Genomic DNA, 26,835 nt, shown 5'->3' on the forward strand with positions numbered 1-26,835 from the left:
TCCAACTCCAGGACCGTGATATATTGGAATCTGCAGTATAGCGAAGGGTGATATAATGAGGGGTGGGTGTACTTTGATTGCATGCTTAAGCTATACAGACACTGTTCACTTTATTAAACTGCACTCTTGCAGGGCTTTCTAACGTCACTTGTGTTTTTTCTTTATTCAAATTCTGATGTCTGCTGTTCAAGGTTTGGTCTAGAGAGGGCAGTGTTGGGTTCACAAATACAATGTTTGATTTTACGTGAGGGGTCTAGGATTAGTGGATTGGCACAAGAAGGTAATTCAGTTATTACCAAAAAGAGACACTGCAATCAATCAAGCGTTATTTTATATAGCGCCTTTTATCGTGGACCACCATCACAAAGCGCTTTACAAGATGCAGTAACAAGAAAAATACAGAGAAATGCATAATACATGAAATAGTAGCAGCAACCCAGAAGGGCTTTATCAGGCTTAAAAAGCATGGAAAACAAGAGCGAACAGGTGGGTCTTGGGAGTTGATGTAAAGCGAGCGACGGTGGGAGCATCACGTACCAAAGCTGGGAGAGAGTTCCAAAGCTTCGGAGCCATGAAACTAAACGAGCGTTCTCCAAGTATGGTGCACTTTTGCTTGGGGAAAACAAGCAGGCCAGAGTTGGAGGACCTCAGCTTGCGGGCAGGGACATAGCGGGTCAGCAGGGACTCAGGACCTGTGTGGTGAAGCGCATTGTAGATGAGCAGGAGAGCTTTGAAAATAATCCTGAACTTTACAGGTAGCCAGTACAGCTGAGCAAGACGGGGGGTGATGTGATCACATTTTTAACATCTGGTAAGGATCCTGGCAGCGGCATTCTGAACTAGCTGTAGTTGGTTTATGGTGTGTGCTGGGAGGCACCCATATAGAGAGTTGCAGCAGTCGAGGCAAGAGGAGACAAATGCATGACAAAGTATCTCCGCATTCGGGAGGGAAAAGTAGGGACAGACTTAAGACTTTTCAAAGATGGAGGAAGATTTGATCACGGAGATGTGGGTATCAAAGGAGAGGTTGCTGTCAAGAAGTACAACAAGGCTTCGTAGTGTGGGGGAAGGCAGCAGCAAACAGTTTCCATGGTTCAAGGTAGCTATATTTAGATTCTTCAAGTTGAGTTTTAGATCCTACTAGAAGTAGTTCAGATTTGCTGGTGTTCAGCTGAAGAATGTCTTGAATTCTAGCAAAGAGCCGGACTGTGGCATAGGGGCTTCAGGGTTGAGTTTTAAGTAGAGCTGGGTGTCGTCAGCATAGGAGTGAAACATGAGGTGACCCAAGGGAAGCATGTAGATATTGAAGAGAAGGGCCCCCCCTCCCCCAAGAATAGATCCTTGGGGGGGACACCACAAGTGACTGGGTTTGCATCCAGGAGAGACAGGTTTCTGAGATTCCAGCATACTTCTAAAATCAGTCAAGAAGAATACCATGATCTATGGTGTCAAAAGCGGCTGTTAGGTCAAGGAGGACAAGCACAGAGGGAGCACCAGCATCAGCATTGAGCAGGAGATCCTTCACAATCCAGAGCAGAGCAGTTTCAGTACTGTGATGCAGCCGGAAACCAGATCTCTCTGTGAACCATTAGTCCAGACGACCTCCACTTGCGCTCAAGCTTGCGGCAGGCAGAACGAAGCATTCGAAGTTTGAGGGTGTACCATGGCCTGTTTCAATCTTTCTTGACAGTTCTGGTTGTAACCAGACATTAAGTGTCAAGGTAGGAATGAGGCCTCTAGTAGCAATTGGGAAGGATTTGGAAAAGGTCCTCACTCTGACTGCCACAGCTCAGACTGCCCTTGGACTTGTGGCCCTAAAACGGCCGACGTTCTAAAGGAACCGATTGCAAATCTTAATGCTAAATTTGCATCAACCACACAATTCCACACGCCAACACAGTTTGGATCACTTAATTACTGTTTTTAAGTGCAGAATGCTTACCTAAGCAAGCATCGATTATACAGAGTTGCATGCTATATTGCTTTTCAACCAGCCCACCAAGAGTCACATCAAAACACTAATGTGAAATATGGGTGTCATTTTGATGACCAACATTTACATGCAGTCAATATCTGGAAAACATAAAAGACATGCAGTGCTGTTTACGGTAAAGATTTATTTATTTTTTTTATTGTGCAGCTTTCATTTTATATCTTATACATACACAGTTCAATGCAAGTTTCCGCATACCTGTTCGTAACATAGGGCTCCTTCACAAGCTCATAGTGGTGGAAAGCACCACAGTACAACCCTTTAAAATGCATTTACACAATCTAAACCTATAAAATAAGGTTCTTGTGAATACCAAAATCGGGGTTATTGTAATACCAGCAGTGCTTTAAATAACGTACATAAATATTAGAATCGTATTTACTTTAGAAATAACCCCCTGCACTAAATACATTTAATCAACAGTCAGATCTGTGCAATAAAACTTAACCCTTTCAAAACACACAACCACATAGCACTAAGCTCTTTCACCCTGCTCAGCATATATAGTTCCTAACAATTCTACAAGGCAAAACAGACAGCTTCCAGTGTTCAGGCAGTTATTTGCTTAGAGGGCTGTAAAGCGGTTTCCAAGGATGAACTGAATTGTTTTAATGTAATAACGACAGCCCACTGTACTGTAAATGCACTGGGACAACACCCATCCCTCAGAGTCGGTGGGTTTTGGTGCTAAACTCAAAGTGCAACTGAGTCACAAGGGCGTTGGTTTAATTTAGTGAAACTGGAGAAGCAAGATTTGCTACACATCAACTTCCAAGAAAACAAATTTGGAGAATAATTTTGAATGTACAACAGTGATTGTTTAGTTGTCTGTTACTGTGGATCTCCCAGACACAGCAGTCAGCCAGTCTCTCTGTGCCGTTGTGTTTTAGTGCAGTCTATAGCTCGTCGCTCTCGTACAGTGGAGCGGTCTGGACCGGGCTTGCCGGGCTCAGTGACCGCCTGTTGTCCTCTCTCTGCCCGTTCAATACAGAGTACTGGCTGAATGTAGGTCGCACTTTTAAATGTCTGCCGCTGGGGGTGGACTTGTTCATACGAGCTGAAAAGAGGAAGGAAGAGAATTATATAAAAATTTAAAAGCACACAGCCACCTCATGGATGGTGCCTAGGTAGACAAGTAGTGACACACCCATTACATTAAGTACCACAATGAAACTTTTTGCTGAACATGCCATATGTTTCCAGGAATATACTGCAGATAAATGCATTACTGTACTCCTGTATGCTGCACACATGGTTGGGGAGACTGGATAGGGGACTGTACTGTGACTATGAAGCACAACTGTGGGTAGTTGTGGTCACTTACTTCCTATGTCCACTCTGGCATTGCAGGTGGACATCCCTGCGTCGTTTAGGGCAGACACAGTGTACCAGCCAGCGTCTGCCTTCTCCACGCGTTCGATCAGCAGACAGAGGCGACCCGTGTTATCCTGGTACACGCTGCAGGGGAAACACAAGTCAAAATACCAGCAGTGTTCTCGATTCAGTGCCCTTCCCTCCACCCACAGCTCTCCAATCCAGCTGGAAACTGAATGCAAGAGAGACCCCTGTCACTGGAAACACAATGGTCTTCTTAAATGGTAAATGTTATAGAACAGATTCTAATTCTATGCAAAAGCAATATTTGGGTTTGCAGAAATTTAGGGTTAGCCTTTAAGATCACCAAGGTCCTTCGATGTTCTGGTGTAATGTTTTAAGCCCCAGCACAAGGAGAGCAGTTGTCAGTGTCTCTTAATACCTAATTCGCTGGGGGTCTACGCGAAGCATCTCATTGTCCTTCTTCCAGTAGAGCTGCGGGGGTGGAGCGGCAGAGACCTGGCACTCCAGTCGCACGGTGTCGCCCTCCAAAGCCTGGCAGTTCTGCATCTTGTGAATGAACACAGGGGGCTGCCTCCTCTCCTGAGCTGAGAACAAAACGGAGAGCACCATAAGCCTGGCACAGTGCAAAATGTTTACCAATTTACCACACTGCAGTACTCTTCATGTTAAATGGCTATAGATGGCAACCGGGCACTTCAGGTTACAAGAACAGAGGTTGCTGCTTTTTTTTTTGGTTTGCATATTAACCTTTTGTCCCGGAGCCACCCTGACTCATTAGGAGAAATATCTGGCCCAGGAATCTCTCTAAACTGACACCAGATCCATCAGCTATTCATCTGCCCAGCTCAATAAACACCAATAGCACTTAATAGCAGCTCAAGCCTATAGAACTCAGAGCAGATTCAGAAGAGAGCAGACAGTTACCCACTGCAGTTTAAGCTAACAGAAACTCAGAGTATCAGCAGCACCAAAGCTCTCCTGCAGTCACAGTGAGAAGCGGTAGCCCAATGCACAGTAAATTGAGCTGTACTGGAATGGCTTAAAAGAGCAGTGCAGTGGGAGCCTCCTCTGCCCTTGCCAGGGTCTCACCGATGACATCCAGCTGCAGAGTGAACCGGTTCTCCCCAGCTCTGTTCCTGGCCACGCACTCGTACACGCCGGCATGGTCCACGGTGACAATCTCGATGATGAAGGAGTGCACCCCCTTCTCACACACCATCATCTTGTGGAAGTCATCGGGGCGAATGAGCTTCCCGTTCAAGTACCAGGCTACGTCCGGAGTGGGCAAGCCTCCCACCTGCCAACACACGAAACAACCTGCTCAGCACTTCATATATGGATAGGTACATCATCTTACTGAAAATCCAAACCTCTGGCAATGCAACGGGCTGAAGACCTGGAAAAACACTGTCCAAATGTTTTTCAATCTACTCGTTTCTTAGTAGCACTTAAATGAAATTCACACACAATCCAGAAAGAGGAGGGCAAATGGATGCCAAGCTCTGAAAACAGAAGGATTGGATCATTCTACAGTTTAAGGCTTTATTACAATGTTGAATTTGGTTTAGCGTGTGTTACTACCCCCTTTAAAAGCAAGGACATTGCTGCAAGGATCCTTTCAAAAGCACTGCACCGTACAACGCCTCTGTATATTGAAGATCCTCTGGTTTCTCTGTAGAGATCAGCATATACACAGTGAACCTCCTTTCCTGATGGGGGCGCTGCTGTACCTTGAAGTCGATCCTGCAGAAGCGACCCTCCTCCACGACGATGTCCTGGGGCACCTGGAGGAATCGGGGGGCGTAGCACTTCTCCTGGATAGAGGCAGTCTCGGTGTCCTCCGATAGAGAACCAGGCCTGCTCCTGCAACACACGTCCAGTCAGCTGACACAGCGTCCACACCCTGACCTACAGCCGCAGCATGCACCCCACAAGGGCCCTTGTGTACATGTACTTCAGACTTTAAAATTCAATCCTGGTGCAAAACAAGTCCCCAAAAGCTCTTCACTTAACATGAATCAAACTAGGACATCACTCATTAGCTCAGACTAGGAGATGAATGTCTGTGCAAGGCAAAAACTTTTGCCCACTTTTAGTTTTATCTTGTGATTTTTAGCATTAAAAGTGTTACTTATTCAGTCATGCTATAATTAAAAAAATGAATAAGTGTCATTATTAGTACTGCCGGTATGGATTATGAGAACACTTTGTATTGCAATAATCTAAAACATGAATGTGTCCAGACTCCAGGTGTAGAACCAGGGGTACAGTCAGCCACAGCTCTGTATACAGGGAGGGGGGACACAGTTCATATTTAACCTTCACAAACCTTTTATAAATCAATGGAAGCCAGAGAATCCCAGAACTCAGACTCTTGTCCACCCATTGTGTAGTGAAGAGTTGAGGACTACAGCACTTAAATGTGCATGGTCAAAGGAACAGAAATGCAAATCCTACAGCTTGTGTTATACACAGAGCTCTCCTATTCTCAATTCTCCGGCACACTCACCCTCTGTCCCAGCTCAGAACTTGGAGCCAAAGAGGAACAATATTTATATGCTAAACAATAATGACATCATACCAGAGCTTTCCTGTGCCAGTCTGCCTTCCGTCTGGTGAGTCTTGCTGAAAAGGGAATTAGAAAAAAATTAAATAAAATAAAAAGGCAGAAAATGTTATGAATAGACTGAGACGAATTCAACCTAACATAACATAGAACTTGGTTAGGGTGCGACTTTTGGTATTTATGGGAATTCAATATATTTTTATGTCAAGTGGGATGTTCTTTGATCACCCAGTTTCAGCCACATTGTTTTCAGTTTCAATATTCCGGCTTTGAGGATTATCTGGGTTGTAAAGCAATCAAACAGCAAGCCCTACAGCTGTTGAGGGGCGAGGTTATTATGAGAAGCACCAGGAGAGACGACAGCACAAGCCTTGATAACAGGCTTATTGAAACCAGAAGGATCGTATACTGTGCACGCCACACTTAACCCACTTCACTCAATCTGAAAACGGGTCAAACTGGCGCTCAACTGTCCAGAACAGCGTTCCGCCTCTTTGGGATTCCGTTCCCCTTCCACAGGCCACGACCATTCCACCTAAAATCCCCAATTAACCACTGGATGAGACCCTGGGTGCCACAACGGAGAGACAAAAACAGCCAGACAATTCAACACAGAGGTCTCCATTCCTACACTAATCACTACTAAAACAACACCACTCATTTGAAGTGCATTAAAACCCAATGAAAAATAAATCATGAAATACTAAAACCATTCCAAAGCTAGCAGAAATCTTATAATTACTGGTTATTTAATTAAACTAAGAAACCTTTATATTGTGATTTGTATGCTCCAAGAGACCAGTGCTGCTACCACTATATAAACAGTGCTGCCAGTTCTCTTCACAATAGTCACATTGAGACGCTTGTACTCAGATGTTGCTATTTCATTGTGTGTTTGTGTATGCTTATCCACATTTAAATATTCCCTTGCCATTTCCTATCACTGGTCCATGTCTGTGAATAGCATTCCTTTGTTTGCTGGCAGCGCGCTGCTGACATTACTGTCTGCATGTCGTAATGGAGATAACATAGTGATCCCCTTGCGTCCCGACTCCAGGAATGCATCCTGCACGCCGTGTCCTTGTGTGTGTGGGACAGGAATAGCAGGTGTGAATTAACACAGTGCCCTCTGCACAGGCTTATACAGAACACCCCTACCCAGGGAGGACATGCACTTCTGCAGGAGCACACCAGCAGCACACCCGGCCCCCTTAATAGCTTACATTTACTGAAGAATGTGAACCCCAGTTACTGCTCTGTACAGCAGACCTTGATCTTAACTGAACACACCCCATCCTGGTCAAACATTTCTTCACTCTAATGACCTGTTAGCATCGTTATTAAGACTTTTTTTTTTTTTACTATCATTTGTTTTTTTATATGACCACATAGTGTGTATAGATTTTTGTAAAATGTTTCTCAGTTGAAGAAAAAACAAAATAAATTCCCTGTACCTGTTCCAGGTGGGAGTCCTCAGAATTGTTCAGATCAAACACAGAGGCTGCATTTTGAGGACCCAGCAACCTGCAAGCCATTCGCTCCTCGTAGGTCAACTTCTGTAGAGGGACAGAAAAGGGAAATCCATCAGCACCCAGGTACTGCCACATAGATCCCAACAACCAGCTCTAACCTATCCACCCCTCGCCAGTACAGAAACAAAAGCACCACCAAATAAGAGTAAAATTAGAATGATCAGTGGCCTCTGACCCAGCACCCACTGGAATCCACTTGCCATGGTTAGGGGCATATCAGATGAAAGCAGGCCTATCTAAAGGGGTTCTTAGAAGGGAAGAGTTCCTAGAATGGAGTCAATCTGGCTACATGGGGAGAGTGGGGGTGGAGGGGGGGGGAGGGTTACCGAGTCAGTGGTCAAAAACAGTAGCAAACAAATCTCAAGGTTCGATTAAGAAGCCGAAACACATGTGCTTGTTACCAGTTTTGTTGTCCAGTTCAGGGATGGAAAGAAGACTCCCACTGTACAGCAGTTTGATCCATTCCTGGTTTTACAAAGAGTTTAATAAGACACATCTGATCTTGTTACCTATACGCTGTGGATAATCAAGCTCGCATTAAAACCTGGAATGGGTAAAACTGCTACGCAACAAGAGTCTTATTTCTATCCCTGAAGACCAAAGCAGAGTGCAGGAGTCTCAACGTGGTACCTGGCTCCCGTTCTGCCGGCGAGCCTCTTTGCAGCGCAGCTTCCTCTCCAGGTCCTGGATGAGCGCATCCTTCGATCCCTGGATCTGTTCATCTGTGGAGCGGGGGGCGGGCCGGGGGGTCTTATTCAAGAGGGGCCTGGGGAAACTGATCAGCGGACAACAGCACTTCAGCGTGAAGGCTACTAGTGAACCAGAGCAGCTAAAGTTGACCTCCTGACGATCTCAATGTTTCAAACCTATCTGGATGCATTAAAGCAATGTATAAAGAAGTACACAAGCAGGCATCCAAATTCTGCTGCAATATTTAAATCTGTGTGACCGAAAGCAACAACATCTAGATCTGGATTTTCCATTCCACTTGACCTTCAGCACTTTGCAGCAGTAGAATGACCCTTCTGCCCCCTTAACCCTGCCTGCCAAAAGGAGGCTAGAGGACACAGGTGTTTATCAAGGTTTTTTGTCTGTGGGTAACATGCATGCCATATTGCTCTTTTGTACAATTATCAGGAACAAAATATGCACTTGCCAAGTCCTGTAAAGGAGTCTTTATTCAAAAGGCTGTAGATTAGATTTGTTCCCTCCCCTCTAGTGTTTTGTACTTTTGCTTTTCACCTTTGTGTGCTAGAAACTCCAGCAGGACTTGACAGTATCTCAAAGTGAGCAGCTCTAACCTGTCCGAGGCAGGAGATCCTCTGGGATTTGCAGGCGGCTGGGTGGGCAGCACAGAGCCGAGGAAGGCAGCGGGAGACTGGGCCTGCATGGGGGAGGACTTGGGCAGAGAGGGGGAGATGCTGGGGGGAGACGGAGAGGGTTGAGAACATGAGGGTGAAGGAGGCTGCGTCTTGGAGGTGAGGAGAGGCTGGGGTTGGGGGAGAGAAGCAGGCTTGGGCTGGGAGAAAGAGACAGGTTTGGGCTGGGGAGCAGAGGCAGGCTGTGAAGGCAGGATGGAGCTGAGGAAGGCAGCAGGAGACTGGGGGGTGGTGTTCGAGGAGACTTTCGGCATCAGGGTGACACTGGAGCGCATGGTAGAGTGTGAGGGGACGGCAGACTGCTCTCTCGGAGTGGAAGGGGTAGACATAGGGGAGCCGAGAATGGAGGAGGAAGGAGAAGGCTCATGCCCGTTCGGGAAGGAAGCCTGACCCTGTTGGCCTTGCTTCCCCTGCAGACTCTCGTAGCTGGGCGCTTGGAAGAGCGGCTGGGACTGGATGAAGTGGCGGGGCCTCTCGTAGTTGAACATGCTGGGGGGGTAGACGGTGGGAGAGCAGGAGGGCACGTTAACAGAGCTCATGTCGCCCGCGGGGTCCTGCTGGTTCCTTGGCTGGCTGGAGCTGGCTTGATGCTGTGGGGGTTCCTCCTTGACTGGCGGGGGCGGTAGTGTGCAGGCTTCGGATGAGACCCGGGACTGTGCACTTGAGCTGGCTGTTTCAGAGAGGGAGGGTCTGTGCTCCTCTGCCAACAGGGTCTCGTACTGCTGCAGATCCCAGAACTCACTGGAATGCAAGGAAGGGCAGCAGTTAGACAGGAGCATAAATACAGCTTCTCTATTGCTAAAAAAAAATGTGAAGATGCCACTTGGATCATCAAGACTCATCTCCTGTTGGTACATGAAGTTGTCTCTCTAGGTAGCTCAGTGTTTTATCCATTCTACAACGTCACCTTGGTACAGCAGCCATTGTAAAGAATTATTAAAATCTGTACTCTACTCCCTGAATATACATGGTTAAAGTGGAGGCCCCTTATATGACACTTACATTTTACATGCAGGGGGAGTTATGCATTTCACATGAGGTTAAATTAATCAAATCAGGAAAGACACCCATTAAGGCTGTTTGAAACAGTTCTACCCTTCTGCCCAGAATGTCACAGGCAGCCCTGCTAATGAACTGCAGGAGCCAGCCTTCTATTCTCTCGTGTTTCTTTCTGATGGGACAGCACTACTGTCTCTCCTGGAATGGGCTCTGGTTGCACAGCCCGTGTACTCCAGAGCTTTGGAGACAATGGAGCTGGAAAGGTCTGCATTGGAATGGAACAAATGCATGGCGATCATGTTCCATGACGATTACACTGAAGCTAGGAAAGGGATCTGATATCACACAACAGGTGCTGGCAGTGGCGTGCTCCAGAGTATTCCTCACAGACGCAGATTGCACTGGCCAGGGCTGGACGACGGACTTTGGCAAAAGGGCAAATCGTGCACACCCAGCCCCCTCTCCGACCCCACTTTGAACACAGCGAAACTCTAAATCAAGAATCTTTACAGGACAGGATCACCAGAGCTATCGAGTTTCTCTCTTTCCCTCCTCCCTCTGTAGTAGCAGCTGAATTTGGAAATTAAAAAAAAAAAAACAGCTTGACTGTCAGTACTTGATTTTCATGTATTTATTGAGTTTGTTACCTGGTATAGACATGTACATTATTTGCATCATCATATCTCTGACTTCAGCTTTATGAAAGTGATTTATGGAAGAGTTCAAACCTCAACTTAATTTGATAAAAAAAATAAAAAAATAAAAAAATACCATGACTCGTGTCAAAGACTATACCAAAGTTCACAGTCAATCCTTTTAGCTTCACCCCATACTTCCTATAGGTACAGAGGCAGACTGCATGTTGTTCCTTAAACATATACACTAATAGCACTGTACTGGGAAACAAAACGAGAAAAACCAACACACATCTACCCTCCTCAACACAACAGCTTAGAGAATTTTTGGCCAACGGCAAATGTTTGCTACAATGTCTATATCAGGTATCCAGGACAATACGTCCTCTTCAATTCCAAGAACTAAACAGAGGGAATAAAAGAGTGTTAAAGTCCCCCAATCTTCCATGACATCATGCATTCCGGAACCCTATACTAATTGCTGGCAGAATGACACACTACAGGAATATCCTGTCAGTCCCCCAGCAGAGAAATCTACAGCTTTTACTTTCATTGCAGGTCTAGGGTTACACTGAGACACTTAAACCACCTGCATGTGGGAATACTGAAAATAAAAACGAAACAGAAGAAGTATGCATGCCTTTAAAACATAGCTATATTATGAAAAGACATTTAGTACAAGTATATTTTGTTCTTGTTGAAGTCATGTAGTATTTAAAAGTTGGAAGTACAGTAGTAACTTTTGAATTTCCTTTCCTATACACAACTGTTGTACTATTACAATCTGCAAACCTGCTAGCACGCAACCCCTGCAGAACACCGTGTAATGTTACCTATGGGGATTCCTGTGGCGTCGATATGTACCTGGTTAACAGGTACATTCAAAAAGGCGAGTGGCAAGTACGGGACAATTAACAACAACAGCGAAGAATCTCGGTACATCAACAAAACCATATTAAACCAATCCAAACTATTACACATGTAATTCTAGGTGTCCTGTTCGACTATTCATTTACAGACTAGGCGACTTCTGTTTATTATCATGACTGTTTTTTTTTTCCCATACATTATTTTTTAATGAACATAATTTATTTAACAAATAACATGCCAAACAACGTTTAGTTTAATTTATTTACTGTATGAGATACGACCGACGAAAATTAATTGTAGCGCAGGTTCACAGTGTCCAGTGGAAAGATCAGGAGAGATGACCCGATCATAGTGAATGGCACGTCTTCTCCTAGACACACTGTGATACTAGGCTCCGTAGTTGAGTTTGTTATGCACTGCGGTTATTATTCTGCTATCCCACAAACTGCACAATAAATTAGACTTCATTCCACAATAAATAACACATTAATAACAACCGGCTATGGGATACGAATGCATTCTCCAAGTTGGGAAATGCCTGTCTTGTTTATGTATTTATTGTAATAATGTCCAATAACGTTTTACGGCTGGTTTCGCGGAATGGCACGAATCCTGGACAGCCTAATATTACCTTAGAGCTCAGGCGTTAGTAAATAAATAACACTAATAAAAACTGTGCAGGTGCAATTAACCTCAATTAGGTTGAATAAATAACATTGCTCTACATCGTTGTCTTCATTTTTTTTTTTTTTTTAAATACATCTGCACATTTCAGTATGGACTTACCTTAATATAAAAGTCGCGGTCTGTCTTCTGTTACCTTTGAACAAATTCGGGTGCGGACACGTTTCTAACCTGCACACAACTTTCAAAGTGATGAAACCAACCCACACCAGCTGCTCTTATTCGCACCGGTGCTGGCTGTGACGCGCTCGGAGGGTCCGCCTGCCCATCCCAACACCGCAAGAGCTCATCCACATTTCAGAGTACAAGTCCCGTGTCAAGAACCGCTGTCTGTGCTGCTGTGCGGAGCCCCAAGATTCAATTGCGTGTTTGATAACTGCAGCATACAGCCGCTAGCACAAGCAAACACGCGTTTGTTTTAATAGACGCTTTACCGCCTATGAAATTAACACTGGCTTAAGACATTACTTATTAAACAAAATATCTCCTGGCAAAATATAAAACAAACAAACAACAACAAAACAACAATTAGCTTTTACACTACATCTTTGCTTTTTACTTTAATATTACTTAATACATTAAAAAAAAAAAAAAAAAAAAAAAACTGTTTATACTTGAAGACGTACATTTTAAACGAAAATAAGAAAGAAAGAACGTTTATAAGGGAACCGAGGCTGGGCAATAATAATAATAATAATAATAATAATAATAATAATAATAATAATAATAATAATAATAATGGTCATATCTGAGGCTTTACACTTTTGTTTTGAAAGTAACACCGGCTCCTGGCTTGCTTTCGGGTTTCCCATTGTGGATATTTTCCGCTGTGCAATCAATGGACACGGCGCGGTTGCTCCAGCTATCTCCGCACATTGCCGTGTTTGCTCCCCTTCACTGAGCCTGCGCCCGCAGCCCCGACATTCAACTCCTGCAAGCGCTGGGGGGAATGGGAGTGGAGTAAGACCGCTCACAATTCAGGTAGTGGAAAAACCCGCTGGGCTGTGAGCTTGTTCAGTTGGGGAAAAAAACACCAATAATATTCCTATTGCACTGCGGAGCTTGATTAGCCACAGTGTATATCGCTAACAACCTCAGGTGTGTCTTATTGAACTCCTAGCAAAGCCAGGAATGGATCAAACTGCTATGCAATGGGAGTCTTATTTCCCTCACACTCACAGGTGATACATACTCATGCTGTGATGATAAGTGCCATCACTGGGTCCTGTGCAGGATGGCTGGCAGACTCACCCCTGTGTGGAGCTCTGGGGTGGGAGCAGGGGGGCGCTCTCCTCCTCTGGACTGTCAGGCCACTCGGGGGGCGGGGGGATCCCCGAGGGGTCGCACAGGAATGAAGAGAAGTCCTCCTCTGCCTGCGAGAACTCGCCCTCAGCCAGGACCTCGTCCACACCTGCAGAACAAGAGGCTGACTGAGACAAATTTTCCTGAGAGAGCACAGTGCAGCTTCTGATTACCTGCATTCTAACGCTATACATGGGAGCCATCGTTAGCACTGTTTGTAAAATGTGACTACCATGCTGCTAGTAGAAGACCGTATACCTACTGCAGGGGTGCAAGGTGTCTCCAGCATACAGACACCCCAATACACAGCTACAAAACAAACCAGAACTTTCCAAAAGCCCTCTGTACAAAATGTAACAAACTAAAGCATGTAATGCAAACCTTCAGGCAGAGTGCCTAGGTGGTGTGCAGGTGTCTATTCCAAGCAGCCAGAGAGTCTTTCTTTATATAGTAAGTCAGGGTGCAATCGGTTTCTCCAGGGCAGGGCTACTAACCCTACCCCTCCAGTCCAGGTGAATGGCTTTGTTTAAAGGCCGGGGCTAGACTCACCAGGGTACACCTCGAGCAGAGCACTGCAGGACACTGTGCCATGCTGGTTAGCCGCCACACACTTGAACAAGCCAGAGTCCTCCGGGAAAGCCTCTGTGATCACCAGGGTGCACACCTCCTCTGAGGGGGAGAAAGGGAGAGGCAGGATGAGAGGTAGAGAGAGTGTGAGGGAGAGGGGGAAGCGGCAAAGAAGGTAGCGGATACAGAGGTAAGAGAGAGAGAGGGAAGGAGGGAGAGATAAAATGAGATTCCGTGATGTTTGTTTTTATTAGACTACTGTAACACATTCCGATGCTAAACCGAGCATTCTTCAAAGTCAGCACTGGAGGCAAAATAAATAGTAGAAAAGTGTTTTTGAGACTATTCTGCCTTCTGGTGGACATTCAATGCATAGCAAGATCATTGTCCTGTTAGTCAAATAAACTGTTCACTTAGCTGTGTCTCTACTTTCATACATAACACAGGTGTTATATTAGAATGCATTTCAGAACTGCAGTTGAACTTACCAGGCACTGAGACGGAGCTGGCCTCTGAAAGAGAGAGAAGAGGCCACAGTTAAATAAAGACTTTTTTTTTTATCACAGTGCATACTATAGACACCTTTGGCACTACCTACACAAATATAAGGTCCAGTTATAAGTCTGACAGCTTCAACACTTGAGTTTTTATTTAATTGACTCAAACTGCTGAGCATTTTATTAAACCGTTTACCTTGGATTCCTGCTCTGGGAATACAAACAACATTTCTTCAGCTCCTGTCTCCTAGTCCCTCAGCTCTATCCACTAGACCACACCTCCTCCCAGTCCCTCAGCTCTAATGACTAGACCACACCTCCTCCCAGTCCCTCAGCTCTAATGACTAGACCACACTGTCTCCCAGTCCCTCAGCTCTAATGACTAGACCACACTGTCTCCTAGTCCCTCAGCTCTATTCACTAGACCACACCTCCTCCCAGTCCCTCAGCTCTAATGACTAGACCACACTGCCTCCCAGTCCCTCAGCTCTCTCCTATCTCTGGATGGGCTGGTTTACAATGAAACCACACTGCCTCCCAGTCCATCAGCTCTCTCCTATCTATGGATGGGCTGGTTTACAATGAAACCACACTGCCTCCCAGTCCCTCAGCTCTCTCCTATCTCTGGATGGGCTGGTTTACAATGAAACCACACTGCCTCCCCAGTCCATCAGCTCTAGACCACATCTCCTGGATGGGCTGGTTTACAATGAAACCACACTGCCTCCCAGTCCCTCAGCTCTCTCCTATCTCTGGTTGCGCTGGTTTACAATGAGACCACACCTCCTCCCTCAGCTCTAATGACTAGACCACACTGTCTCCCAGTCCCTCAGCTCTAATGACTAGACCACACTGCCTCCCATGAGTCCCTTAGAGTAGCTCTCTCCTCTCCTGGTCTCTGGTTGCACTGGTTTTACCTCCGGTCTGAGACACATGACCGACCACACTGTCTCCCAGTCCCTCAGCTCTAATGACTAGACCACAGATCCTCAGTCTCTGGAACTGGAGTGATGACCACACTGCCTCCCAGTCCCTCAGCTCTCTACTATCTCTGGATGGGCTGGTTTACAATGAGACCAGGGGTGCCTCCCAGGTCCCTCAGCTCTTACTATCTCTGGATTGGAGGGTTCACAATGAGACCCACATTGCCTCCCACCAAATGTCAGCTCTCTGCTATCTCTGGATGGGCAGAGGTTTAACAGATGGACCCATATCGACCCACCAAAGACCTATCCGTCTGGTCAGAGAGTCGATGAGACGATCATGTGACACAAATGTTGGACCACACTGCCTCCCAGTCTCTCAGCTCTCTTCTATCTCTGGATGGGCTGGTTTACAATGAGACCACACTGCCTCCCAGTCTCTCAGCTCTCTGCTATCTCTGGATGGGCTGGTTTACAATGAGACCACACTGCCTCCCAGTCCCTCAGCTCTCTCCTATCTCTGGATGGGCTGGTTTACAATGAAACCACACTGCCTCCCAGTCCCTCAGCTCTCTGCTATCTCTGGTTGCGCTGGTTTACAATGAGACCACACTGCCTCCCAGTCCCACAGCTCTCCTATCTCTGGATGGGCTGGTTTACAATGAAACCACACTGCCTCCCAGTCTCTCAGCTCTCTGCTATCTCTGGATGGCTGGTTTACAATGAGACCACACTGCCTCCCAGTCTCTCAGCTCTCTGCTATCTCTGGATGGGCTGGTTTACAATGAGACCACACTGCCTCCCAGTCTCTCAGCTCTCTGCTATCTCTGGATGGGCTGGTTTACAATGAGACCACACTGCCTCCCAGTCTCTCAGCTCTCTTCATCTCTGGATGGGCTGGTTTACAATGAGACCACACTGCCTCCCAGTCTCTCAGCTCTCTGCTATCTCTGGATGGGCTGGTTTACAATGAAACCACACTGCCTCCCAGTCTCTCAGCTCTCTTCTATCTCTGGATGGGCTGGTTTACAATGAGACCACACTGCTTCCCAGTCTCTCAGCTCTGCTATCTCTGGTTGCGCTGGTTCACAATGAGACCACACTGCCTCCCAGTCCCTCAGCTCTCTGCTATCTCTGGTTGCGCTGGTTTCCAGTACACTGCAATGCTGGGACAGACCACACATACTCTTCCTGAGGATGCGGAAGTCCGCCGAGTCCAGGATCTGCTCCTCCTCTCGGAACCAGAGCACCTTTAGCGGGGGGGTTCCCCGGATACGGCACTCCAGCACCACTAGCTGGCCCTTCACAGTACTGATGTCGTGGAGGCACTGAAAGCAACATGAAATTTTACAATGAGACATTTGCAGTGCAGTTTTGTACTTTACCCATGTGTATACCACTGTACACATAGCATGATTTGCCATTGTTTTTTTAATTTTGCTTACTGTGATTTCTTTTGCTATACTTTGCCGTGCTTTTTCCATGATCAACTCTTACAAGGGGGCTTAGTCAGCATAATACTATTACAGACTGGGTTTCGGAGCTTCCCAACTTAGAAACAGGAACACAAAAGGGGGAAAACAAGGAAATACTGGGTTTTAACATGCATGTTTTACTGTCTTTCACCAGCAGATGGAGGTCAAGGTTCCTCATCTCCTCTTAGACTGCAGAGTTCGATGCATGCAGTTTTTCTATATGGGGGGTGCAGGTGCTTCGCTCTGATGAGGATAGGTTCCTATGCACTGTAGCGTTTGTGTAGAGATGTAACACAGATAGATTGGTATGTGCTTGCTCTGATAACCCGGCTATACATCATTCCCCTTGTGTCTCATCGTCAGGGTTCAGGGCTGACAGTCAGATCAGGAGCTGCATTACCTTCACAAATTCTGGGGTCACTCCTCCATTCCCTGCATAGTTGTGCCTGGAGGAGGGACTATGGGTCTGTAATGAATGGGAGAGGGAGAATTCAGTGCCTCCGGACTGGTTAAACAGTTCACATGAAGAATCAACAGTAAAACATGTGTTTTTGTATTGGGGCTGCAGGGCGCAGCGTACCTGCTGGGGGTGGATGCAGAGTGGCTGGGCCAGGCTGGACTGTCTCTGCTGGATCACAGAGCTGGAGGAGGAGAAGGAGGAGGAAGACTCTCTCATACAGGATGAGATGGTCAGTGACACAGAGGTCGTCTTCTTCGGGACCCTGTGGGGGAAACACAGCAAAGAGATACACAGTCCTGACACACAATACAGAGACTTCTGAACATATACACACACAGCCCTACAGACACACACACACACACACATACACACACACACAGCGCTAGACACACACACACAGCGCTACAGACACACACACATAGATGTACTCACACACTGACACACAATACAGAGACTTCTCAACACACACACACACAGCCCTACAGAGACACACACACACACACACACACACACACACACACACACACACACACACACACACACACACACAGTGCTAGACACACACACATAGATGTACTCACACACAGACACACAGACCTACACACACACACACACACAGACCTAAAGAGACACAGACAGATGACAGGGCTACAGCACACACATACAGACTCACTTAGAGACGCACACATACAGACTCACTTAGAGACACACACATACAGACTAACTTAGAGACCCACCCACAAACACTGAGATGCTGAAATGTTCCTGATTACTGCTAAGACCAGTTTTGGGTGCATTTCTAATTTAAAATGAAGCCTAATTTGTTTTTATTTTATTTTCATTCTTTTGGGAGGTGCATTTATTGTGATAAGCGAAGGATTATGTTGAATATAATTACGTTTTTGTGACTACATTCATTTGCTGCTTGTTTGAGTTCCTTTTTCATATAGCTTTAATGAGAAATTGTAAGCACAAAATCATTACAAAAACAATCAACGCACATTGGAATCCACTGAGCAACTGTAAGAAGATTAAAAATACCTCACAATGATTAAAAAAGGCAACAAGGAAAGAAAACAGTTATGAGAAGCCTTGCATGGGAATTCCTTTACAATGTTTACCAATGTTCCATACAAATGGACAAACTTAGTTGAGGCTTACTGCTCCACTGTAAAGAATGGAGAATCCCTCCCACTTACTGTGCCATGTTCCTGGTTGCTGCAGGGTCTGTTGAAATCTGACAGGTCGGATCTAAACAGAGGAGGCAGATTAGAAAAATAACAAGTCAGTGAAGCACAGAGCAAGTGAAGCTGAGTGAAGCACAGAGCAAAGCTGTCCTCTCTATCAGCCTGGCTCGCTTGTGCATTAGATTAGATCAGAACCATGGGATAATGTAGATATTTCATCCTGCTCTTTCATCCTGCTCTTTCATCCTGATCTTTGTCCTCCTAGTCAGAATGAAACTGTTGGCACTTCTGCACCGACCACAACATTATTACCTACCACCCATTTGAAATTCAACTTTTTGAACCAGTGCAAAACTAGTTACAGAACTAGCTTCAGCCTATTGAATGAAAGTGAACACACTGGCAAATCAATTACAGCACATCACCACGGTGTGGCAGTGCAGCACACAGCCACTGTGAACAGTACCAGCCTGCACGTTGTGGAGGACTGTTTCCATATGGCAAGCCCAGTGCACACGTTGCATGAGTCGAGCGCACTAGCTCTGCCAGCAGATGGAATATCAATATTACTATGGTTCTTCCTCTGTCTGATATCCTTATTTATAGGTTAATAGGATTCCTGTTGAATAGCAGTTTCTCCCATTCCAGGTTTTAGCCACAGTGACTAGGTAACAAGCTCAGACATGTCTTATTAAGCTCATGGTAAAACCAGAAATAGATCAAACTGCTATGCAATGGGAGTCTTATTTCCATCTCTATTGTACATGTAAGGATTCATGATTCCATGATTAGCATAGTGAGTTTCACTTGAATGAGCCCTGGAAACGTTCTGAGACCAGCATCTCTCACACATGACTAACAACACAAAACCAGCGCCCACAAATAACCTGGCTTACACACTGAGACAGAAGTACCAGTCTTCCTGGCCGCAGGCACATGGTTATATTTCTCATGAAATAAAAGAACATGACCATGTTTCTCTCCTGAGACTGCTCAAATGCCACAGCAGCAATGAGGCTGGGAGCAGTAAAGAGCATGCCTTTAGTCCCTCTTTTGCTGAATTAGTATTGCAGTGTTACAGATGATTTCATTTGACCTCTCACAGCTTTGCTCCGGCGAATTTGTCAGGGAGTGTGCTGCTTGAATTTCTTTCTGCCTCCCGACTGTACCCAAGGCTTTTGTCCCAAACAGTAAAAACACAACCCCCACCCCCCCAAAAAAAGACCACATTTCTATATGTATAGTCACCCATTAAAATTTTGTTCTAATAATAAAAAAAGTGGTACAATTCATAGTTTTTTCATTTTATGTCACGATCTGCAGTAAATAGTGTTCCTGTAGTGTGGTCCATAAACCACACTCTTTCAACAGAGTCTTAATTGTATTTGTTTTTAAAAGTCAGTACAGGCTCAGGTTTGGCCCTATGTTTAACATTTGAAAGGTGATGATATTCAGAAGGGCTACACAGGCTATGTTGGAAAGATGCTGTGAATAGTGGCAACATTCAGGTGAGGCCTCCCCTGTGCTTTGGGTAACTAGCAGCACCCGTCCCGGGCTGTAACACTACTCCCCCTCCCCCCGCTCCCCCTCCTCACAGGACAGAATTAGACTGCGCTTTCCAAACACTGCAGCGGCACGGCAACCTGACCCCTCGGAATGCTGAGCTCAAAAACAACAAGAAGAAGCTGAGCAAGGGATATGACTTAAAGATCCTCCCCACAGTACATCTTCTCCTAGTACTACTGCTATTCGCATTCTTAATATTACTGCTAATAACAATGATAGGAATACAGTGGGTATAATTTACAGCACAGAACAGCTTGCAAGGCTTTTTATTTTCACTAGCTTCCTCGTTAGTGGGTGGAGCTCACAAAGTGCATCCCAGCTCCAGCTACCTCAGCACACCTGGATTTCTAATATATACATACACAATACACTATAGTGTTGTGTGTTAGTTTTGCTAATCATTCAAAAGCCAAGAAAAATCATGTATATATCACACGCAGTATCTATAACTATAAACAACATTGTATAAGTCACAGAAGAAGATGAAGAATGTATGCAAGAGGTATGCTTCATATAAAAGGCTCATCTAATCACTAGTGCAGAATATTCAGAGCTATGGGGATTGCTTGTGTGCCCCTGTGCACACTGCAGGTTATGTTTTTCCTATTTGGGTGCTACTGAGTTTAGAAAGGATTACAAGTCCATTGCAATGCATTGCCTGCGGCCACTGATTGCTGTTCTGCTCACCACTGCTGTTCATTATTTTGGTAACGGTTAGTCAATATATACCAGTAATGGTGTGTGTTTATAAACCAATAGAAAAAGACCAGCTAAAACTGTTCAGCCAACATCAGACCCCTACCTGATGACCGCCAAGTCGGTCATGCCACTGAAAAGGGTTTGAAGGCACTTTTGAAGATGTCACTGTAGTATAGTTTAGCACATCAGGATTTATTTTAATGCATCTTTTTATTATTTTACAAACAGGTTGATCTATACCACTGAGCGTCAACGGGCTGGTTAGCGCGTTGTTAACAGATAACAGAGGAAGAAAGCAGACCTTAAATGAAGCAAAACATATGTCTGGCTACCCAGACACCTGTCAAGACTCTGGTGTATTAAAGGACTGCAGTAATGCAGAGCCAGTTTTACTGGTTCAAATACATCCTTGATTGAGTTTCAGAACTCCGAGATGAGCCTGCCTCTGCTGAAGTGCTGAAAGAGTTAACAGGTCCAGAAGCCTAGTGGGGTATAGAAGAGCATCCTAACCCTGAGAAATGTGAGCTGAACTCCTTCTAATTATACCCCCTCATTTCTGTACAGGATATAGAAACGCACTGCAAGAGAGTCATCTTCCCCAGTCAGCTCTCTGTTTGTAACAGACTGTGTTTTCCTCTTCTGTGTTCGTTTAGCCTGGAAATAAAAGCCACTGTCGCTTGTAAAATCAATACAAGGGTAGGAATCGGGGGTGGGGGGGCGAGGCTTACAAGAAACAGCAGCAGCAAGTTTCTCACTTCACATACATCAGGCATTAAAACAGTCAGCCACAAGCCAAGAACAACAGTACAGAAAACAGTATTCATACGTTTTAGATGCATTAAACATTTGCAAACTCTGAGAACGCTGTGTTCTAATGTAATGGCAATTAAGTCTAGGTCAAGCAGACTGTAATCAAACAAAATAACTCCATCCTTCAATCTTGGAACTATTTATCTTATTTTTTTCAGCTTGCATTGTAATGCTATTTATAATGATGAATTGGGAGCTTTTGACAAAGGGCTGTAGTTAAAACACTAAATCATACGGTCAATAATCTGTGGGCAGGCAAGGATAAAAATGCCTGATTAAATGATTCATCCTATTCTTTCTGCTATTCTGATATGAAAGAAAATAAGCAGCACAGCTAACACTGTGGAAATACTGTCTGGGACTAAGTCTGCAAACAAAACAGGAACAAAACGATGTCTCCAAGGTTAAGATTGTCCTAAATATAGAATTCCATTTGAACACCCAGACAGCACACATGGAGGTGCTGGCAGGCTGCTTTTCTATTTGCTATTGATCGACTGCCGGGTCGATTGACACACCCACTGATATTTCTTACTTGCTTGATTGATTAAGATAAACGGTTTAGCGGGGACACCCCCCCTTATCACACACATTAAAGTGAATGAATCGGTCTTAATCAACTACCCCTTGTCTTTGTTTTATCTGAATATTATTATTATTATTATTATTATTATTATTATTATTATTATTATTATTATTACAGACGTGTGATCTAAACTGATACACTACAAAGGAGAATTCAAATTATTGAGAAACACTAGACTTCGTTTTCAAACATGGCATCAGGTACTGCACCGGGTTCAAGAAATCTCAGTTTGCAAGCCCTTCTTTCAATAGTGTTGGTCGTCCTTGGTCACTTCCCCTGGAGAGTGAAATTGACCTACACCTTCAATGCTTTCTTCCTTGTCATTATCCAGCCAGCTGCTCCTTCCAGTACTGACTGACATGCCTTCTATTGCATACCAGAGCCCAGCATAGCGCAGATCCCCAGCTACGCATGTGTTCGTGTCATTAGGGGGTGTTGGGGTATATTTGGCTGCACTACAGTTGCTATATTATATTACTTTTTCATTTGGGTGTCAGCTAATAGTTGTTGCACTGCCACATTGCCAAACGAAAAAGCAAGGCCCTATATACCATAGGAACACTGTCCTCCCCCACTCAACAAGACCAATAAGTTTGAGGTGGAAATGCATTTCACAAGCTGACGATTATAGATCATATAATCATGATAAAAAGAGCGTTCCAGTTGCACAGCATTCACAAAAAAAACGAGACCTAAACACTGTTCCTTTCATTAATATTGCCTGTATCTCGAAATGGTAAATGCATAGTACAGTATATCACCAAGCAGTGAGCACAGTGAAAACCTAGGAAAGCATGGTAAAAAACCACAAAGTATTGTAGTGAAGTGACAAAAACATGAGCGTGATAGACTGCAATTACCTCCACCAAGATACATTGAGGTTAATTCACTGTGATCAGTGCTGTTCAAGAATTGGTTTAATAGATTAACAGAGCAAAGCTCAGCTGCGGAAATGTGTGCATGGATAAGTACTGTGCTGTTTGGGATGCACAGCAAGAAGATGACACTGCATATCGTACCACTTTATACCACCCCCACCTTACTCCTGTTCTACTGTCAGAACTGTGTGTTCATTGTGCAATTAGACTGCTCCATTATTCACCTGTGCGCTCATTGTGCAATTAGACTGCTCCATTATTCACCTGTGTGCTCATTGTGCAATTAGACTGAGCCCTTATTGACCTGCGTGTTCATTGTGCAATTAGACTGCTCCATTATTCACCCAAACCTATTATCCAGACACCACTTCAGATCAATTCATCTGATGCCAACAAGCAAAACAGGGAGCCAAGGTACCGTGTAAAAGTTAAAAAAATTGGCAAAAGTTAAGTAAAAGAAAAAGAGCATACTGCTGCTATTACTATCACTATTACTATTACTATCACTATCACTATCATGATTGCTATCACGATTACTATCACTATTACTATTACTATCACTACCACTATCACTATCACTATGACTATTACTATCACTATTACTATCACTATCACTATCACTATCACACTATCACGATTACTATCACTATTAATATTACTATCACTATTACTATCACTATCACTATTACTATCACGATTACAATCACTATTACTATTACTATCACTATCACTATCACTATTACTATCACGATTACTATCACTATTACTAATACTATCACTATTACTATCACTATCACTATTACTATCACTATCACTATTACTATTACTATCACTATTATTATCACTATAACAGTTACTATTACTACCACTATCACTATTACTATCACTATCACTATTACTATCACTATTACTATCACTATTATTATCACTATCACTGTTACTATTACTACCACTACCACTATCAATATTACTATCACTATCACTATTACTATCACTATTACTATTACTATTACTATCACGATTACTATCACTATTACTATTACTATCACTATTACCATCACTATCACTATTACTATTACTATTACTATCTCTATCACTATCACTATTACTATTACTATCACTATCACTATTAATATCACTATTACTATTACTATTACTATCTCTATCACTATCACTATTACTATTACTATCACTATTAATATCACTATCACTGTTACTATTACTACCATTATCACTATCACTATTACTATCACTATCACTATTACTATCACTATTACTATTATTATCACTATCACTATTACTATCGCTATCACTATCACTATTACTATCACTATTGCTATCTATTACTATCACTATTACTATTACTATCACTATCACTATCACTATCACTATTACTATCACGATTACTATCACTATTACTATTCCTATCACTATTACTATCACTATCACTATTACAATCACGATTACTATCACTATTACTATTACTATCACTATTACTATCACTATCACTATTACTATTACTATCACTACCACTATTACTATCACTATTATTATCACTATCGCTACCACTATCACTATCACTATCACTATCACGATTACTATCACTATCACTATTACTATCACTATTACTATCACTATCACTATCACTATCACTATCACTATTACTATCATGATTACCATCACTATTACTATCACTATCACTATCACTATCACTATCACCATCACTATTACTATTACTATCGCTATCACTATCACTATTACTATCACGATCACTATCACTATTACTATCACGATTACTATCAGTATTAGTATTACTATCACTATCACTATTACTATCACGATTACTATCACTATTACTATCACTATTACTATCACTATCACTATCACTATCGCTATCACTATTACTATCACTATCACTATTACTATCACTATTACTATCACTACCACTATCACTATCACTATTACTATTACTACCACTGCCACTATCAATATTACTATCACTATCACTATTACTATCACTACCTCTATCACTATCACTATTACTATTACTATCACTATTATTATCACTATCACTACCACTATCACTGTTACTATCACTATTACTATCACTATCACTATCACTATCACTATTACTATCACTATCACTATCACTATTACTATTACTATTACTATCACTATCACTATTACTATTACTATCACTGTCACTATTACTATTACTATCACTATTACTATCACTATTACTATCACTATCACTGTCACTATTACTATCACTGTCACTATTACTATCACTATTACTATCACTAGCAATAACAATAACTTCATTCTGTCATTTTGAATCATTATAATAGTTATGATTTAGAAACAGAATGAAATACAAACAAACCTTGCAGTTGTAATTGCAATTTTCTAAGTATGTGTACAGACCACAACATTAATAAATAAATAGTAATAAAAAATCCTCATTTTTTTATAATACATCTGTAACCTCATATGTAACTACAAGAAATTAAAACCTGTGTCATCAGTAATGTTTTTTTTATTTTTTAGTTTCCTAGTTTTATCTCCCTGTGTCATAATAGCAATAACGCATGGAAGGGGACACCTGTATGGGGGATTAGAGACACGCCCCTTGCTCATTATGCTCCCAGGGGCGTGGCTCTCCCTGTGACTCCGCCCTGTGGAATGCTGATCATTGCCTCTCTAAACTCCTCCTCCAGAATGTAGGCATCCCTTTGTTGTTGCAGTCTGTTTGTTATATATTTACCCAAAAGAACAGACTCCACTTAAATGCATTGATGGTCCATATTTTTTATTTTGTTGTTATTCTATATAAACATTTATTAGACTACATATAGACTCCATAACAAAGGAATTCTAGGGAATAGTTTTATGAAGAGGCAACTTTTATTATATCATTTCACTGTTACTATACCAGTGGCACACTATATATATATATATATATATATATATATATATATATATATATATATATATATATATATATATATATATATATAGTACATCTTTAAATTAGCGCCAATAATATGTTGTGTATTCAGTCAAGTGTTACTTTATAATTTCTACAATAACAATCAAAACAAAGTTTATAGTTTATGCACTTAACGGCCAGATCAATGGGAAAATGCCACAACATACAATATCTCAATGTTCTGATTTTACTAATGCAGGTAACACAGACTACAGAGTTCATCCATTCTCATATAAATACACATTCAGATTCCTTACCAGTGTGTATCTCTGCAGTTGTTAAGCAAACACCATCCCATTTATTCAGAGAATACTGGGCATCCCTTAATCTCTCCCAGTCAGTGAATCCTTTTGCTGCGCTAAACGGACTGAGCCCCTTGCACACAGGCTGCACACACCACAGTGACGGCTGGACGCTAGCTGATGAGGGGGGAACTACTTGCCCCTGGCCGAAGTCTCCAGATGTCACATTAGTGTCTGAATCAAAGTAAATGGAGGAAGTGAGCTCAAGTTGGGCTCAGGTTTCTAACTCTCTCCATACACCAGCTGACTCCACACTTAGAGGGAAAGAGAAACACTTCAGCATCAAATATAGAAACCCCCTTCCCCTCCCCTCCCCTTCCCCCTGAATGCCGTTTTATTTACCAATGTTCCCTTTTTTGTGCCATGTACCATATCCTTGAACAGCATTAACAACCCACACAAGCTCATTATCACCATGACACCCGACTCCTTTCCCTTATTCCTGCTGACCTTGAATCTATTTCGTAAAGAAACAGAATGCATTCATGAACTCTATACAATCTTCGGAAACACAAATGTCCAGATCCACTCTGAAGAATGCACGCGTTTATATGAGCTTTAACAATTCATCACGGAGGTAGAGATGAAATAGATGTAA

At 43.3% G+C, this 26,835-nt stretch overlaps 1 protein-coding gene across 1 annotated transcript; it reads right to left on the minus strand.

Moving 5' to 3' along the window:
- Positions 1 to 2,109: 2,109 nt before the first annotated feature.
- On the minus strand, positions 2,110 to 26,445 carry LOC121297261 (myotilin-like). The gene is made up of 17 exons (XM_041223460.1): positions 26,193 to 26,445; positions 18,420 to 18,471; positions 17,341 to 17,482; positions 17,161 to 17,226; positions 16,472 to 16,613; positions 14,354 to 14,377; positions 13,848 to 13,967; positions 13,248 to 13,407; positions 8,731 to 9,549; positions 8,060 to 8,204; positions 7,352 to 7,453; positions 5,913 to 5,956; positions 5,062 to 5,194; positions 4,421 to 4,628; positions 3,750 to 3,915; positions 3,318 to 3,451; positions 2,110 to 3,050 (listed from the first exon to the last, which is right to left on the minus strand). The coding sequence occupies exons 2-17, from the start codon at positions 18,425 to 18,427 to the stop codon at positions 2,890 to 2,892; spliced, it is 2,574 nt and encodes an 857-aa protein (XP_041079394.1). The 5' UTR covers positions 18,428 to 18,471; positions 26,193 to 26,445; the 3' UTR covers positions 2,110 to 2,889.
- Positions 26,446 to 26,835: the final 390 nt, after the last annotated feature.

The sequence above is a fragment of the Polyodon spathula genome, chromosome 22, assembly GCF_017654505.1.
Source record: "Polyodon spathula isolate WHYD16114869_AA chromosome 22, ASM1765450v1, whole genome shotgun sequence".
NCBI classification, from domain to species: domain Eukaryota; kingdom Metazoa; phylum Chordata; class Actinopteri; order Acipenseriformes; family Polyodontidae; genus Polyodon; species Polyodon spathula.